Here is a 15,302-nt window from a genome sequence, read left to right on the forward strand (position 1 = left end):
TTAGGTATGGGTGCTCCTATGGATCAATCAGGCCCACTATAAGTCAGAACTGCTAGTAGGTGTGAATGAGTAGGGGTGGGCAGGTCAGCGGCAAGGGGGGTGCCCTTTAAGTAAATGGGTTGATTTCCTCCTCTTCTTGTTGCTTTCTCTAAAGAATGATGGATAATCTACTCTGTGTTTCTACAGAATAGAGAGGAGCTAAGCAAAGGACATTAAATGATGAAAAGTAATTTCTATTAACTCTAAAGATATTGAATTTGATTAAACAGAAACTTTTATGTAGTCAAGAGATTTCTATGCCCTGGGATATGAATGTTTACAATGAATTCTGAATAAGTAAGAATGGCAGGGCATTCATAGTCCCTCCCTTGACCTTTGTTGTTCTGATTGTTCAGTCATAACCAACTCCTTGTGACCCCATTTGGGGTTTCTCAGCAAAGAAACTGGGGTGGTTTGCCATTTCCAGCTTATTTTATAGACAAAGAGTCCAGGAACAACGAGTAAATGTCTGTGGTTAGACTTGAATTCAAATCTTCCTGATTCCAAGCCCAGCTCTCTATCCATTGCACCATGTCTCTGCCCCCCTTTGCCTTTCTTTATAAGATTTTGTTTATGTAGTGAGAGAGGACTTTATGGTTCTTTGGTTCTGCCATAAAGAGGCATCCTTCTTCAAAGTTCAGAGAAGCTTAGAGGTGAAAGGGACCTCAAAAGACATCTATTTCAACCAATAACCTTCCAGAAAATCTACCAAAAAACTTCAAAATCACAGTATAATAAAAGATGCAAATTCTTTAGTGGGTATTAAAATGTTCACATGAGAGTAGTGTGGTACCAGGTAGGTTAGGGCTAATGATCATTTTAGTTAGATAGTCTTCTTTCTTTTTTCTTTTTTTAAGTTTTTGCAAGGCAAATGGGGTTAAGTGGCTTGCCCAAGGCCACACAGGCTGGTAATTATTAAGTAGTGTCTGAGGCTGGATTTGAACTCAGGTACTCCTGACTCCAAGGCCAGTGCTCTATCCACTGCACCACCTAGCCTCCCCGAGTTAAGTAATTTTGAGCTGCCATCAAGTGAATTAATCTAGTTTCTATGGCACAATATGGTGAATTCCCAGAGAGGGGTGAAAGAATGACTTAAGATCTGTCCAGATCAGAAAAAAGGAGCAGGTTGAAACTTCCATAATGATCAATAGAGGAATAGGACTAGTGAATGGCAACTGTTCCAAAGAGGGAGACCAAGTCTCAAAAAAAATTTTTTTTCCCTATTTCTCTCTCATCACATTTAACTTATATCAATGTATACCATGGAAACAATGTAAAAACTAACAGAATGCCTTCTGTGGGGGGGTAGGGGAAGTGAGATTAGGGGAAAATTGTAAAATTCAAAATAAATAAATTTTTAAAAAAAAAATTTTCCTATACCATATTTCCTTACTTTCTCCACTCCCCCCACTATAACAAAAATATCTCTCAATACTTCATTTCAGAAAGTCTGGGCTTTGGTCATTACACTGAATACTATTCTATAAGGTATTCATAATAGCATATGGAGAAGAAGACAGTCAGCCTTGAAGACAGGACAGACAACCTGGATTTCAATCCCCCTTCTGACACACATTGTCTGTATGACTGGGGGCAAGTCTCAGGGTCCCAGACCTCTCTCAAAGACTATAAATTGCAGAACAGCTGTTGATCTTTGCTGGTGAAGGAAGTTCCCTCACCTAGGAGTTGACTAAACGAAATCTAGACTATTCTAACCCCTATCAAAATCATAAACTATGTGGGTGCCCCCTAGAATCTGTTATATGGAATATGACCTGTCTTTAGGGTATTTTCTCCATATCTGAAGAGGTTTAGTCTTAGAGTTCCCTACAAATTCCTGAATCTTAGATCCTCATAAACTAAGGAAGCTTGGGTTGCATGTTTTCTCTCTGCCAGTCAAATCTCCTTTCTCTAGCTAACTCTTCCCCTGTCTACCCAACTCTCCTATTCCTACCTTTTAGGAATAGTTGCCACTACAGTTCAACAAAGGGAAAATTCAACCTACTGTGTTACCAAAAAAACACAAAAGTGGGTGGAGTATCAGACTGCCACCCTAACCCACGGACAGAAAAAACATATGTTGGTTCATGGTGCAAGATAAATATTTGAAACCACAAACCCTATGTCAAAGACAGAAGTCTTCTGTGGGTGATGGGTTTTGGCACCTCATTTACTTTCCTTTTCCTTTCCGTCCTTTACTTTTCCTTTCCCTTCATTTACTTATATTTACTTGGTTAGAAAATTAGAGTTATCCCCATTCAAGAGAAGGGAAACTTGAGGCATGTAGTCACCAGGGTTAAACCCTCAAATCTCTTTGGTTGTCCTGAATGGCCTTTTCCCTCGACCAAAACATCTCCCTCCATCTCACCTCACTGTCCCAACACACAGGTCTTAGATTCCTCAATACAAATCATGTCCCCAAATACAGGGATTTTTTTTTTTGCTTTGCTTTCCCCCCATTTCCTAATTTTATCACTTCTAACAGTTTCTATGGTCTGGTCAGAAAATTAAGAGTTATCCCCATTTAAGAATAGGGAAACTGAGGCACCTTAGTGAAGAATGGTTCTTTTGAAGTTTCTGATGCATCCCATTCAGAAATACAGCACAAGATGGGGGAAAGCTAGACACTAAATCAAGGGATTTGGTTTTGGGGGTTCCAACCACACCACCATCACCTCCAATTATTTCCTGCAACCTCAGACAAATCATTTAATTTCCTTAATTTCTTCATCTATAAAATAGTCATCCCACTAACTGGAACCTAAGGTTGTTTTCAGCCTCTAGGATCCTAGTAATGCAATCCCTACTTGATCTTAGGTAGAGAATTAAGAGTCATAAAGGGAAAGACAAAAAGAAGGATAAAAACAAGGAAGGGGGGAGAGAGAGATAGGAAGAATCCCTCTGCAGCTGCAGAGGTTTGGGTCTTTGCCCATCCTGGGTCCTACCTTTGATGTTGCTCAGGGATAAAGAACGATCCTGGTCAGCCAGGCTGGGCCCCAGTTTACTGCCACTGTTGTCCTTCTGGCGGGCCACTGCCACGGCGATGCCCACAGGTGGGTGCCTTACTTCAACCTCGCCCTGTGACCCAATACTCTCCCGCCCGAAGGATTTGGCACTTTCTGGCCTCTCAGGGTCCCTCTTTAGCTGCTTGCCACCTTGGTGGGAGAGCAGCTGTTGGACCTTAGCGGTTCCTAGCTGTGAAGGGTCCAGTTTCATGTTGCCCAGTCCGCCAAAAGGGCTCTTCTTGCCACTGCCAGGTCGGGCAGAGGCTTCCTTGGCAAAGCTGCCGCTGTATTTGATGAGGCTCTGCATGGCAGAACCTTCACTGTGAGAAACTGGATGGAGGTCCCCACCGCCCCGGGGACCCCCCACCACAGACACTCGCTGTAGCCCACTGGGGTCCAAATAACCCTTCTTCGCCACCTCCTCCTCCACCCGGCTCACGTGGTTGTGCTGAGCCGCCAGCACCGCCATCTGCGTGGTGGCAAAGTTGCCCATCTCAAAGGGCTTCCACTTCTGTTCAGGGGGCAGCTTGAGCTGGCTGGTGTCTGGATGCTGCCGGGAAGGGTCCAGGGTGCCATACACCTTGGCTGCCTCTTTGGCTCCTGCCCTGGAGAAGCGCTCCCGCTCACATGCCCGGTGCTCCACCTCTGGCTTTAGCAAGTCCTTGGAGGGGAGGTAGTCCCTGCTCTCCGGGGACCCCAACCCGGGCCGACTCTGGAAGGGCTCCGACGCCGCATGCCGCTTCAGCACCAGGGAGTTGGCCCGGATGACCGAGTTCTTCTCCCTCAGCACCTCTGCCCTCCGGGCCTCACCCGGGCAGGGGAAGTCCTGGGGCAGGAGGGCACGTGAGAGGTCAGCCAGACCCCTCTCCAGCGGGGGCTGCAGCACCTCCACTTTGCTCGCCTCCTTCTCCTTAGCCTTGTTGTCCCGGGCCTGGGAAGCAATCTGGATGGGACCCATCCTCTCGTCATAGGCCTCAACGGAAGGCACGAAGGTGGGGGCGATGACTTTGTGCTCGCGGCCCGGCTCTTTGGCCGGGGGAAAGATAGTGTACATGCTGGAATGGACGGGCTGAGGGGGGAATGTCACTGCCGAAGAAGAGGAGGAAGAGGACGAGGAGGACGAAGACGGGGTCATCTTCCCTGGTTGGGCAGGGTGGGGAGAGGGGCAAGTACATGAAATGTGCAAAGTGGTGATGGCGGGGATCACGGCCTCGCCCCTTTTCATCCTGTCCAGGTGGCCATGGACCCCTGGCCTCATGTTCTCATCATGCCGGGCAGGATCCTTACTGTAACAGTTCTGCTCCGTACCCAAAACCTTCAGCAGAGGGTCTCCGCCACCATTGCAATTGCTCAGGGAGGATGTCTGGAGGGGGTTTTTGGATTTGGGCTCTCCACCTCCTAAACCCCGATGGCCCACGTGCTCAGCCAAAAAGGGGGAGAGCCGGTCACCCATCTTAGCCGCCCGCTCCAGCCCGCTCAGTCTCCGTTCCCCATCAGGCTTGGCATCCTGAGTCAGGTCCACCACACTCCGAGGCCGTGGCTCCTCCTTGGCCTTGCCCTCCCTCTTGCTGAAGGGGGGAGGCAGGTCCCCCCTACATGCCCGTTCTTTACTGTGGTCCTTTGTGGTGCCCTCCCGGGAGCTTTTGGGAAGGTGGCTAAGTTCCTTGTCCCGAAGCAGGGAGGCCGAAGAGTGGCTGGCTGGGGTCCGGGACACAGGGTTCTGGGGGTGCAAGGCCACCTGGCCTGGGAGATAGAATCCATCTGCAAAATAGCAGGAATGTAGTGAGTCACCTCTATATTGGAGCTCAAACCAAGCCTATCCCTTCCAAGGAGTAGCATCATCCATACCAATAATGCAAAATCAGGAAGAGGATGACTTAACAAAAGTGGAATCTTCCAGAAGATCAATAATGAAGCATGCATCCCACCTCCAGTGTACATTTTGTATGCTAAGACAGATATTTTGAACTTGGCCATTGAGAAGATTTGCTTTGCAAAATTGTTTATATGTCAAAGCAAATTTGGGTTCTCTCTCTCTCTCTCTCTCTCTCTCTCTCTCTCTCTCTCTCGTTCATTGATGGGGGAGTAAGAGAGAAAAAAATAAAAGTTTATTCATTAAAAAAATAAAAGAAATGAACTATGGTATTAAAATAATTTTTTTTTCCCAAAAAAGGTCAAATAGACTAACTAGCCTGCCAGACTTTCACTTACTTTCACCCTGGGGTGAGAATAAAAAAACTAATCAAATTTACTATTTCAAACTGTGACTTTATCTCAGACCCAATTAGAGTAAATCCAAGAAATACTAGGATGGAGGAAAACAGCCTTCTAGATCCATTCTAAGCCCTCTGGTTCTCATCAAAGATACAGTAGATTCTATTTGGTTGTGATGAAACCAAACTATCTCTCTTCCGTCCCTTAGGGATGGGTTCTCCTCTGCATAGGGAGGGTCTGCCTCCTCCAAATCGGCAAAACAAAGAGGCCAGGTTGAATGAAGACTGCAGTCTGACCCTACAGATGGTCATTTCCAGGCCTAGAACTTAGCATCCACCCCCAGCCCCAATCCCCAAGGGAGTATGAGATCAGACACAGCCAGCAGCTATCTCCACCTCATCCCTTTCTTTTGCTGGACAATGCTAATTCCTAAACCAAAATCTTGGATATTTCATGACACTGTGATACTTTGTAGTATGCTGAAGATAGCTTTGTATGAGAGAGACCAAGTTTCCTCACTCTCTGCCAGTTTTTCTCCCAAGGGGTACGGGAGGAGGGAGGTATGAAGAATGAAGATGACATAGCTCTCATGAAGGAAGAATGGGAGAGGTGGGGAGACAGGAGGAGAGCATCAGTATGTGTGTGTGTGTGTGTGTGTGTGTGTGTGTGTGTGTGTGTGTGTGTGTGTGTGTGTTTGTACAGATGTATGTGTATCAGTTGTTCTTACATGAAGAATGAAAGCAGAAAGCAATGTAGGAAAGAGAGACAGAGGAGAGAGAGACAGAGACAGAGAGAAAGACAGAGAAACAGAGACAGAAAAGACAGAGACAGAGATGGAGATGGAGACAAAGAGAGAGAGACAGACAGACAGAGAAACAGAGACAGAGGAAGACAGAGACAGAGAGAGAGGAGAGAGAGAGACACAGAGACACAGAGAGACAGAGACAGAGAGAGATGGAGACAGAGAGAAAGACAGAGAGAGAGAAAGAAAGACAGAGAAAGACAGACAGAGAGACAGAGACAGAGAAAGAGAGACAGAGAGAGAGAGAGAGAGAGAGGAGAGACAGAGAGAGACAGAGACAGAGAGAAAGACAGAGAGAGAGAGCAGAAAGACAGAGAAAGAGAGACAGAAAGACAGACAGAAAGACAGAGAGAGAGACAGAGACAGAGAGACAAAGACAGAGAGACAGAGACAGAGAGACAGAGACAGAGAGAGAGATACAAAGAAGCAGAGATCTGGAAAGCCACCTAAGGATTTGTCGGTGTATAAAATGTATCTAGAATGAAATCAGAAAGCTAGACCTTCAGGAACTGGAGGGATAAGAAAAAGTCAATTGAAGCTGATATCCTAACCTGTTTATACAGGTGGATCCCAGGTAGGAAACAGGGAAACACCAAGGGAAGCTATGGGAACTCCGGCCCCTTTGTGGAGGGTCTGGAATTTGGCTCTGCCCCAAGTCAAGGGGTTAGAGAATTCTGTGGTTCAATCTCTTTTTTTATATACTACCAACTGTTAGGGGCTTGGGGGGAGGGAAGAGATGACTGAGGGGGAGAACAGAAAAGGAAAAAGGGACAAGTGTCTTTGAGAACTGGAAAGAGGCTATAAATGGAAACTGGATAAAAATCTCCTTCCTCCTCCTCCTCCTCCCCCACCACGGTACCCTGTGATGGGGATCCCTTCCCTTCCTGACATAAGCACTAGATCTCAGCATCTCTCCTTCCCTGGCTTCCCCCCTCTCCCTACCCCCACCCATGCCTAACAAGGAGCAACTGGCATTAACAAAGAGAGGGACATAGGGAGGGCAGGAGAGAAGCATCTTGCCAAGCCCTGCAAAGGCGGAGGGAAGCTGCCATGTGGGAAGGCGAGGAGAAAAGGGGAGCTGAAGCATATGTCTGCTGTGGGCAGACAGACGGCACCCAGCTCCCAACAACCCGCCCACGCACGCTGACCTTTCGGAGAGTCAAAGAGGCCCGGCTGCCCCAGCTGGGCCAGAAGGGGACTGCCGCTGTTGGGGGGCTCCAGGTGGCTCAGGGGAATATAGGAAGGGTACAGCCCATTAGGCAGATGGGAAAAGCCTGAAAAACAGAAAGGAGAAACATGTTTTAGGAACAGCACGCTAGCGATTTTTTTTTTAAACACTGAATTGCAGACTGTTTTGGCTGGCAACCCCAAATGCCAGATGAGGCAACTGTTCGATGTAGCGCCATCTTTCCTTCAACACGAGGTCTTTCATAACATGGCAGGCCCCAAAGTGACCCAACCCCTCCAACCCTTTAGCAGCCCTCTGGACCAGAGCAAGAGGATGAAGCCTCTCACCCTCTAGGATGATGACCATGAGCAGCAGAATATAATGGGGAAGTGTGGCGGGCAGGCAACCCTGGGAGTCGGGTGAACTGCATTCCAGTTTTCTACCCTTGAAGAACTAGTAAGGTGGGCCTCCATGTCCCTATCTGAAAGACAGTGAACTTCAGGGACAGTGAGGTAAGGCGATAAGAATCCTTGGGTCAAAAAATCAGGTTTTGAATCCTTAACCTTCCAGGGTTCAAATCTAAACTATAAAATCTTGACCAAGACATTTAACTTACTTAAGACCTTAGTTAACTCATCCATAAAATGAAAGGACTAGAATAAATCCCTTCTAGAACTAAATCTATGATTTGTAAAACTGAGGGTAAAGAATATAGTCTGAGCAACTAGTTCTAGCTTTGGAGTTGGGAAGACTTGGAGTCTTAAAACATTAGCTGTGTGACCCTGGGCAAGTCACTTCACCCTGTTTGCTTTGGTCTCCTCATCTATGAAATGAATTGGAGAAGGAAATGACAAAGTAGTCTAATATATTTGCCAAGAAAAATCCAAATGGGATCAGGAAGAGTAGGACATCAACAACTGAACAACAATAACAACATGTAAATGTGAGTTATTTTCCTTACAAAAATGATCTAGGGCAGCTAGGTGGCGCAGTGGATAAAGCATCAGCCCTGGAGTCAGGAGTACCTGGGTTCAAATCCGGTCTCAGACACTTAATAATTACCTAGCTGTGTGGCCTTGGGTAAGCCACTTAACCCCATTGTCTTGCAAAAACCTAAAATTATCTCCAAGGTATGCCTCTAATTCTACTCTAGCTCACACTGATGCCTCCTTCCTTGTCTAATCAGTCCCACAAACTTATAACTGTTCCAGATAAGTTAATTTTACCTTCTCAACTAAATTGTAAGCTCCTTAAGGGCAGGAGCCTACTTTCCCACAGAGCCTAGGCATTCTGGTCAAAAGCATGGAAGCTATTTAATAATAGCCTTGATTGATTTTACAGTTTACAAGCATGCACTGAAAATACAATTAAATGTCAGAGTGAATATTTATTAGCTAAAGTCATCTAGAGAACATTACTTAATAGCATTAACTTTGTTGATCAGTTTTAAGTTATGGGCAACCAAGCTTAATAAATGGAGGACTGAACTCAGGGTCAGAAACAGTTGGGTTCAAATTCTGTATGATCCTGGGCAAATTGATTAACTTTCCTCTGAACACAAATCTCTCATTTGTGAAATGGGGATGTGTTAGCTTCCTACTTTAAAGTATAAGAAGATTATTATCAGAATCAACTGAAATAAGAAAGGGTGTCCCAAAAGTAATAGCTTCAAAGACTTTAGGGACATCCAGTATCGGTAGTGCTCTACAAACCTTGCTACATAACTGCTAGCTATTATAATTACCACCAGCTATAAATTTAAGAGCCCAAAACAAAGACTCCATCTCTCCAGCACCTTTATTCAGGTTTTCTTCAGGCACTGGAAGATGTTAATTTGCTTTAATTCATCTTCAACTCATCTTCAAGATCCATCACTTACCCCAGATTGTGTCAGCCAGAATTGTTACCTTCTTAAAAGAAATAAAAATGTATTCCTTTTTCAAGCATTCTGCTATTTTTTTTAATGGAAAACTCTAACTGGACTTTTCCTTCTCTTTTCTGAGTCTATAGAATGATAGAGTTGGTCTTCATCACCTCTAAAGACCCAGTTCCAAATGATGTTCTTATCACTAGAGATCTAATCAGAAGAAATCTGAATATATCAAGCTCATGCAATGAGCCACCCATATGATGATGACTCTGACAACAATGTCAGCTAAGAAATTGAGTGGGAGGGTATTTCTAGTTCTAAATCATATAGTAGTTTGGAACAGATAGGCTATAATCCTGCATCTCCAAATCTAGGAGTAAGGGGAGCCTTAATTAGCTGTAGAACAACATGGGGGAGTGGTTTAAGTTCCATTTATTTTTAAAGATGAGGAAACTAAGTGACTTGTCCAAGGTCACACAGCTAATATTCATCTGAGGTCAAATCTGAACTCTGGTCTTCCTAATATTACATTTTGAATATATGTTTATGTTTATACATATATATACATGTGCCTATCATATATGGATGGATGGATACATGAAAACACACACACACACACACACACGGCTGGGAGCTTCTAAATCAGGTCTGAATCACCCACTTTGTTTCTGGTAGCAGGGATTTTGGCAAATCATAGCTTGCTTACTCAGGCAAGGTCACCTTGTCTCTAACCCTGTAGGCATCAGAGTAATTTACCACTTCAAAGGATAATGTTTCTTCTTTATACCCTTTCCAACCCAAGTAAACTATTTGTCTTTCTCTGAGAATCTCTAACCTGGAAATGTAGTTATAAAACCCCAAGGCCATTTTGAGAGAAGTCCTTGGAGGACTTCAGAAATGAATAGCTCCTGGATAGGGCCCAGAAAGAACTATCTCCTATGTTATTTTATTCTAAAGGGAATTTTGTTTTGTCTATCCTGTGGTCCAAGAGTAGACTTAAGTCTATAAGGGATCAAGGGAAACCAAAGGGGTACAATTTACCAATTCCCACTCTTTTCCATATTCACCTTTGGTAAGGTATTATCCCCTTAACATGGATTCCCAAGAAAACTAATGGAAGTGGAAAGATCAGTTTCCTATGACTCAAGTGTTTTTAAAAATAAAACTTTATTATCTGTATTTTCACTTTACCTCCTTTCCCTTTGTTTTTTTCAAAGAGTCACCTCTTATAACAAAGAAAATAAAAGAGGAAAACAGTTCAGCAAAACCCAACAGATATGGGTAAAAAAATCTGACATGCTGAAGACTCCTCTTCAAGAGTTCAATCTGGCCTCAATAGAAAAAAATGGAAAACTGTTTCAGCATCTTTGCCATGAAAACCCCAAAGGGGGGTAGGAATGTTGGACACAACAACAATAAATTAGAAAATTTTTTGCCACTGACAAGTAGTAAAAAATGAGATTCCTTCTGTAGACTGGAAAGTGGGGAGGAATGGGAGAGGACAGGGAACAGTAGCAGACACTTAGCCAAGTGAGACTCAGTGGGGAGTTGGGCCAGATGTACAACTCCCAAAAAGTATCAATTTGGGGAAGTGCTAGAGAGTTGGGGTCCAATTTTAATGAGGTATGCTTACTAATAACAAGTGACTAAAAGCATTTTTTTCCAGTAGAAAAGAACTTCACATGTTATCACCCCAAAAAATTTCTGACCGCAAGGCAAACAAGGCTTAGCCTTAGGAATGCTTCAAGCACTGGAGGAATATACTGTTTATTTTAATTAATCTTCAGTTCCACTCCAGTTGGGCACTAAGAAACCTAGTCTAAGGAGGAGGAGACTGGAGACCACAGAGATGCTGGAACCTGTCTTAGTGGCTCAATACCAAACTTAAAGTCTAGAAGACAAGTTCAAATCCTGCTGATGACCTACTGAACTCCTGAAGAGGAGTCTTCTTGTTCAATCCATTGTGCCACCTAGTTAACTGATGACTTTTTCAGGTGAAGTGAACTAGACTTCTCACTTTATCTGCAGAGGTGGAGGATTTTGGATGTGGAAAACTACATATATATATTGTCAGATTTTTTTACCCTTAACTGTTACCAAAGCCTAACTGACCCTGGATAATTAGTCATTTAATATCCCCAAGTCTCAGTTTCATCTTCTGTACAATGTTTATTTTTCCAGTGGGAAGAAGGCAGGATGGGGGGAAAAAAGAATAATTGAAAAAAATTAAATATTTTGAAATAAAATAAATAGGGCTAATAACAGAATCTCCTTTAAAGTGTTGTGATAATTAAATGAAATTTCATGTAAATTGCTTTGCAAACTTTAAAATGCTATATTGTTGTTGTTCTTGAGTTGTTCCAGTTATATCTAACTCTCTATGTTCCCATTTGGGGTTTTCTTAACAAAGATACTGGAGTGACTTGCCTTTTCCAGCCCAGGATCACACAGCTTGTGTATTAAGACTGAATTTAAACTCTGGCCTTCCTGATTCTAGGGTTGGTGGTCTATCCACTGTACCATCTAGCTGTCTCCAAAATACTATTTATAAATACTAACTATGCTAATTAAGAAATAGGCCTTCCTGCTACTAAAGCATTAGTCTGGTCTCCACAAGGTCATCCTAATAAATCAAAACAGAGAAGGATTATTTTGAAGGTAATTAATTTAAAAGGACTGAGAAGGAAAAAAGGGTAAAGTATCTTTAATCATATCATCCAGCCATATCCTTATGAACCATGTAGAGAATATAAACTGAATGATTGTATTATTAGATAGGCATAAGTACTTACTCCCACCAATTCTTAAAATACCTGTAGCTAATAAGGACTTTAAAAAATGCTTATTAGGGACAGCTAGGTGGTGAAATAGATAGAGGGCCTGCCCCAAAATCAGAAGAATGAATTTAAATCTAGTCTCAGACACTTATGAACTGTGTGATCCTGGTCAGATCATTTACTTCCAATTGCCTTCCTCCCCAAAATAATTAAAAATAAAATGCTTACTGATTGATTGATTGATTAGCACACAGACTTAAAAAAATACTTGGATCATCAACTACACAGGCATCTCTGGTGGAGAGTCACGGGTTTTTTTTTTTCCTTTGGTGACTCAGATGAAGGTATAGATGGAATGCTTATAAAAGTTGTGGACATCACACAAGCCTAGAGGAACAACAATAATGGGTAAAAACTGGAAATTTCAAAAGATATGAACTGACTAGAGCAAGTGAAAGACTTAAATGTAATAAAATGAAATTTAATAGGGATGACTATAATGTTCCGAAGCAATCAAGTAATTAATTATACAAATACAAGACCAGATCGGCAAGGATATGGATTGTAATCTCAAAATCAATCAACACTGAAGAGCACAGAGTCCCTAAAAGGTCAATGCAAGCTTGGGCTGCATTAACAGAAGCACAAAATCTAGAGGGTAATCTAACACCACCTCCACACTCCCATCCAATTGTACTCTGATATAGTTTAGACCACAGTTCTAGGTGGTTCAGTGGATAGAACCCTGAACCTGGAGTCAGGAATATATGAGTTCCAATTCAGCTTTGTGACCTTGGGAAAGTCATTTCACCCTTGTCTTTCTCAGATTCCTGAAAAATGGGGACCAACAATAGCACCCTCCTCCCAGCATTGTTTCCAACATGAAATAAGATATTTGTAAAGTACTTTAGCATAATTTCTGTAATGTTTGCTGTTCAAGCTGTTTTTCTGACTTTTCTTGACCCTATTTGGCTAATATACTAGAGTGGTTTGCCATATCCCTCTACAATTCATTTTACAGATGAGAAATTGAGGTTACATGACTTGACCAGGGTCACACACCACATTTAACAAGACAATGACAAAATAGAGAAGGAAGGGAGAGACTAGGACAGAGATGGGACCTAAAACTTTGAAACATGGGGTTCCATAGAAAGAACCAGTAATATTTGGATGAGTAATATTAAGGATGAGAAGGCAAGGGATCCCAGGAAAGTGGGGAGATGACAATTGTTTTCAAATATTTAGAGGGCTGTCTTGGGTAGAAGAAATAACACTTTGTTTTGCCCAGACCCAACTATACCAACAGGTAAAAGTGACAGAAATAAATGCAAGCCTCATACAAGGAAAAATTTCCAAAAATGAAAGCCTTCCAAAAGTAGAATGGTGCATAGTGAGTTCCCCATCACTGGAGGTCTGCAAATGAAGGTTGGTTGAAAAATTGTCAGCAGAGGTGCACCGGTCCTGTAAGAATCTACAGTTACATTTTCAGTGTGAGCATCTACACCTCAGAAATCAACAATGACTGCAAATTAGGGTCTGAGTTATTGATCAGTTGACAAGTAGACAAGTATTAATAACACATATTAAACTTAAAAGTTACTGCATGCATATTTTTAGGAGAGCCACATTGTTAAGTCAGCATCAACACACAGCCTTGAGTTGTCTAGTATGTGAAAAAAAATCAGGTTTCAGATTGAATAATAGCTGATTGAACTTCCTTTCATATCTAAGATGATTCTATAAAAGGGAGGATTAAGAAAGGAAAAAAGAGAAAAGAGAGTAAAGGAAAGAGAATGAATCAGAAAAGATAAGGAATAAAGATGGGGACAAGGGGTAGTTTATTCCTGAATTTCAGTATAGAATACATTAAGTATGATTAAATAGAAGCAGTTACATATTCAACCCCATCATCCTTTTCTCTCATACAGCATACATCCTTTAACCAAGACATATCCAAATTACTATGTCAAAGGGGAAGCTAGTCAGACCCCCCCCCAAAAAAAAGGTCACTTAGAAAAACTAGCAAGTCCACTCACTGTCTGGGTCCCAAGTCCAGTATTTCAAAATCCCACTTCTGGTATAAAACTCGAAAACGTACCTATCGAATTTTTCTGCCTTAAAGGTAAATAAATTGATTAAAGTAAATAAAGTGACATATAAATTGCTTTGCAAACCTTAAAATTCCTTACTTTTGTTGTTGGGTTGTGCCATTCCTGTCTGACTCTCCATGACCTCATTTGGGGTTTTCATAGCAAAGATACTGAATCTTTTCTCATTTCCCTCTCCATCTCATTTTACAGACGAGGAAAGTGAGGCAAACAGGGTGACTTACCCAGTTATTTACAATTAAGTGTCTGAGGCCAGATTGGAACTGAGATCTTCTTGAACCCAGGCCCAGAGCTCTATTTTTAACATCACTTGTAGGTAGTACAGTAAATGGATCATTACAGAGAGAAGTAGGAAGACTAGTGTTCAAATCCTACTTCTCAAAGATTTAGTCGGGCTATATGACCCTGAATAAGTCACAACTTTTCAACTTTGGTTTCTTCTTTTATAAAATGAGAGTTATGATAAAAGTGCCCACCTACTAGAGATGTTGTGAGGTTGACACGAGATAACACATATGGAGTGCCCTATAAATATAACTATTATTCTGATCCCTTCCAATTCAACCTTCTCACTTTACTAAGAACAACATTTAAATCCAAGAGACAAAGTCAGCAATGTCTATTAAGGGGCAAATCCAACCCTTCAATCTCAGAATCCCAAGATTTAACCTGGAAAAGGGTTTTTGGCAGTCATCTATTTGGTCCACTTCCCATTTTACAGATGGAGAAACTGAGTAATTTTCCCAATGTTACACATAGAGTAAAAAAGTAGGGATTTAAACCCAGATGTAGAGTTCCAAATCTAGAGTTGTCCAATGTGAGGTCCTAAATATTTGCCAAATCCACATTTTGTCAGTAACTGAAAAAATTGTGTCTCTGGAGGAAATACTCACATCAATAAAATACTGGGGCAGTATGACAAGAATAGTAGAGTAATGAAGTCTAAAGACTCCAGTTCCAGTTGCAGTTCTAGAATTTCCATACTATAAAGCCTAGGCAAATCACCTAAATCTTGCCTCAGTTTCTTCTTTGGCAAAATGAGTATCCTCATTATCCCAAAGAGGTGCAATAACTAAACAAAAGAAACAATGGGAACATACTACAGGCACACCAGAGTTTATTATCCCAATCTGTAAGAGACAAATAAAGTCTGAATGATATCCTGTCTCATTTTAAGGAAGGTACCCAGGATACTCTTGTCTCTTTCCTTTCCATGTCCGGAAATAGGAGCCTTCATTTTCTCTTCCCTACCACTTTTCAATCTACACCACTTTTCAGATTCTTTTTATGTATTGTTGTTCAGTCATGTCCAACTC

General features: G+C 42.3%; 1 protein-coding gene across 6 annotated transcripts in view; it reads right to left on the reverse strand.

The window, feature by feature from the left end:
* Positions 1 to 15,302, reverse strand: part of TNRC18 (trinucleotide repeat containing 18) — a 152,547-nt gene that overhangs the window by 81,334 nt on the left and 55,911 nt on the right. For all 6 annotated transcript variants that reach the window (XM_074208318.1, XM_074208315.1, XM_074208314.1 and 3 more), the window contains 2 exons: positions 7,209 to 7,334; positions 2,985 to 4,805 (listed from right to left, as the gene is read on the reverse strand). In XM_074208318.1, coding sequence (XP_074064419.1) covers positions 2,985 to 4,805; positions 7,209 to 7,334 — 1,947 coding nt within the window. The remainder of the gene's footprint in view (positions 1 to 2,984; positions 4,806 to 7,208; positions 7,335 to 15,302) is intronic.

This window comes from Macrotis lagotis, chromosome X (genome assembly GCF_037893015.1).
Source record: "Macrotis lagotis isolate mMagLag1 chromosome X, bilby.v1.9.chrom.fasta, whole genome shotgun sequence".
NCBI classification, from domain to species: Eukaryota; Metazoa; Chordata; class Mammalia; order Peramelemorphia; family Peramelidae; genus Macrotis; species Macrotis lagotis.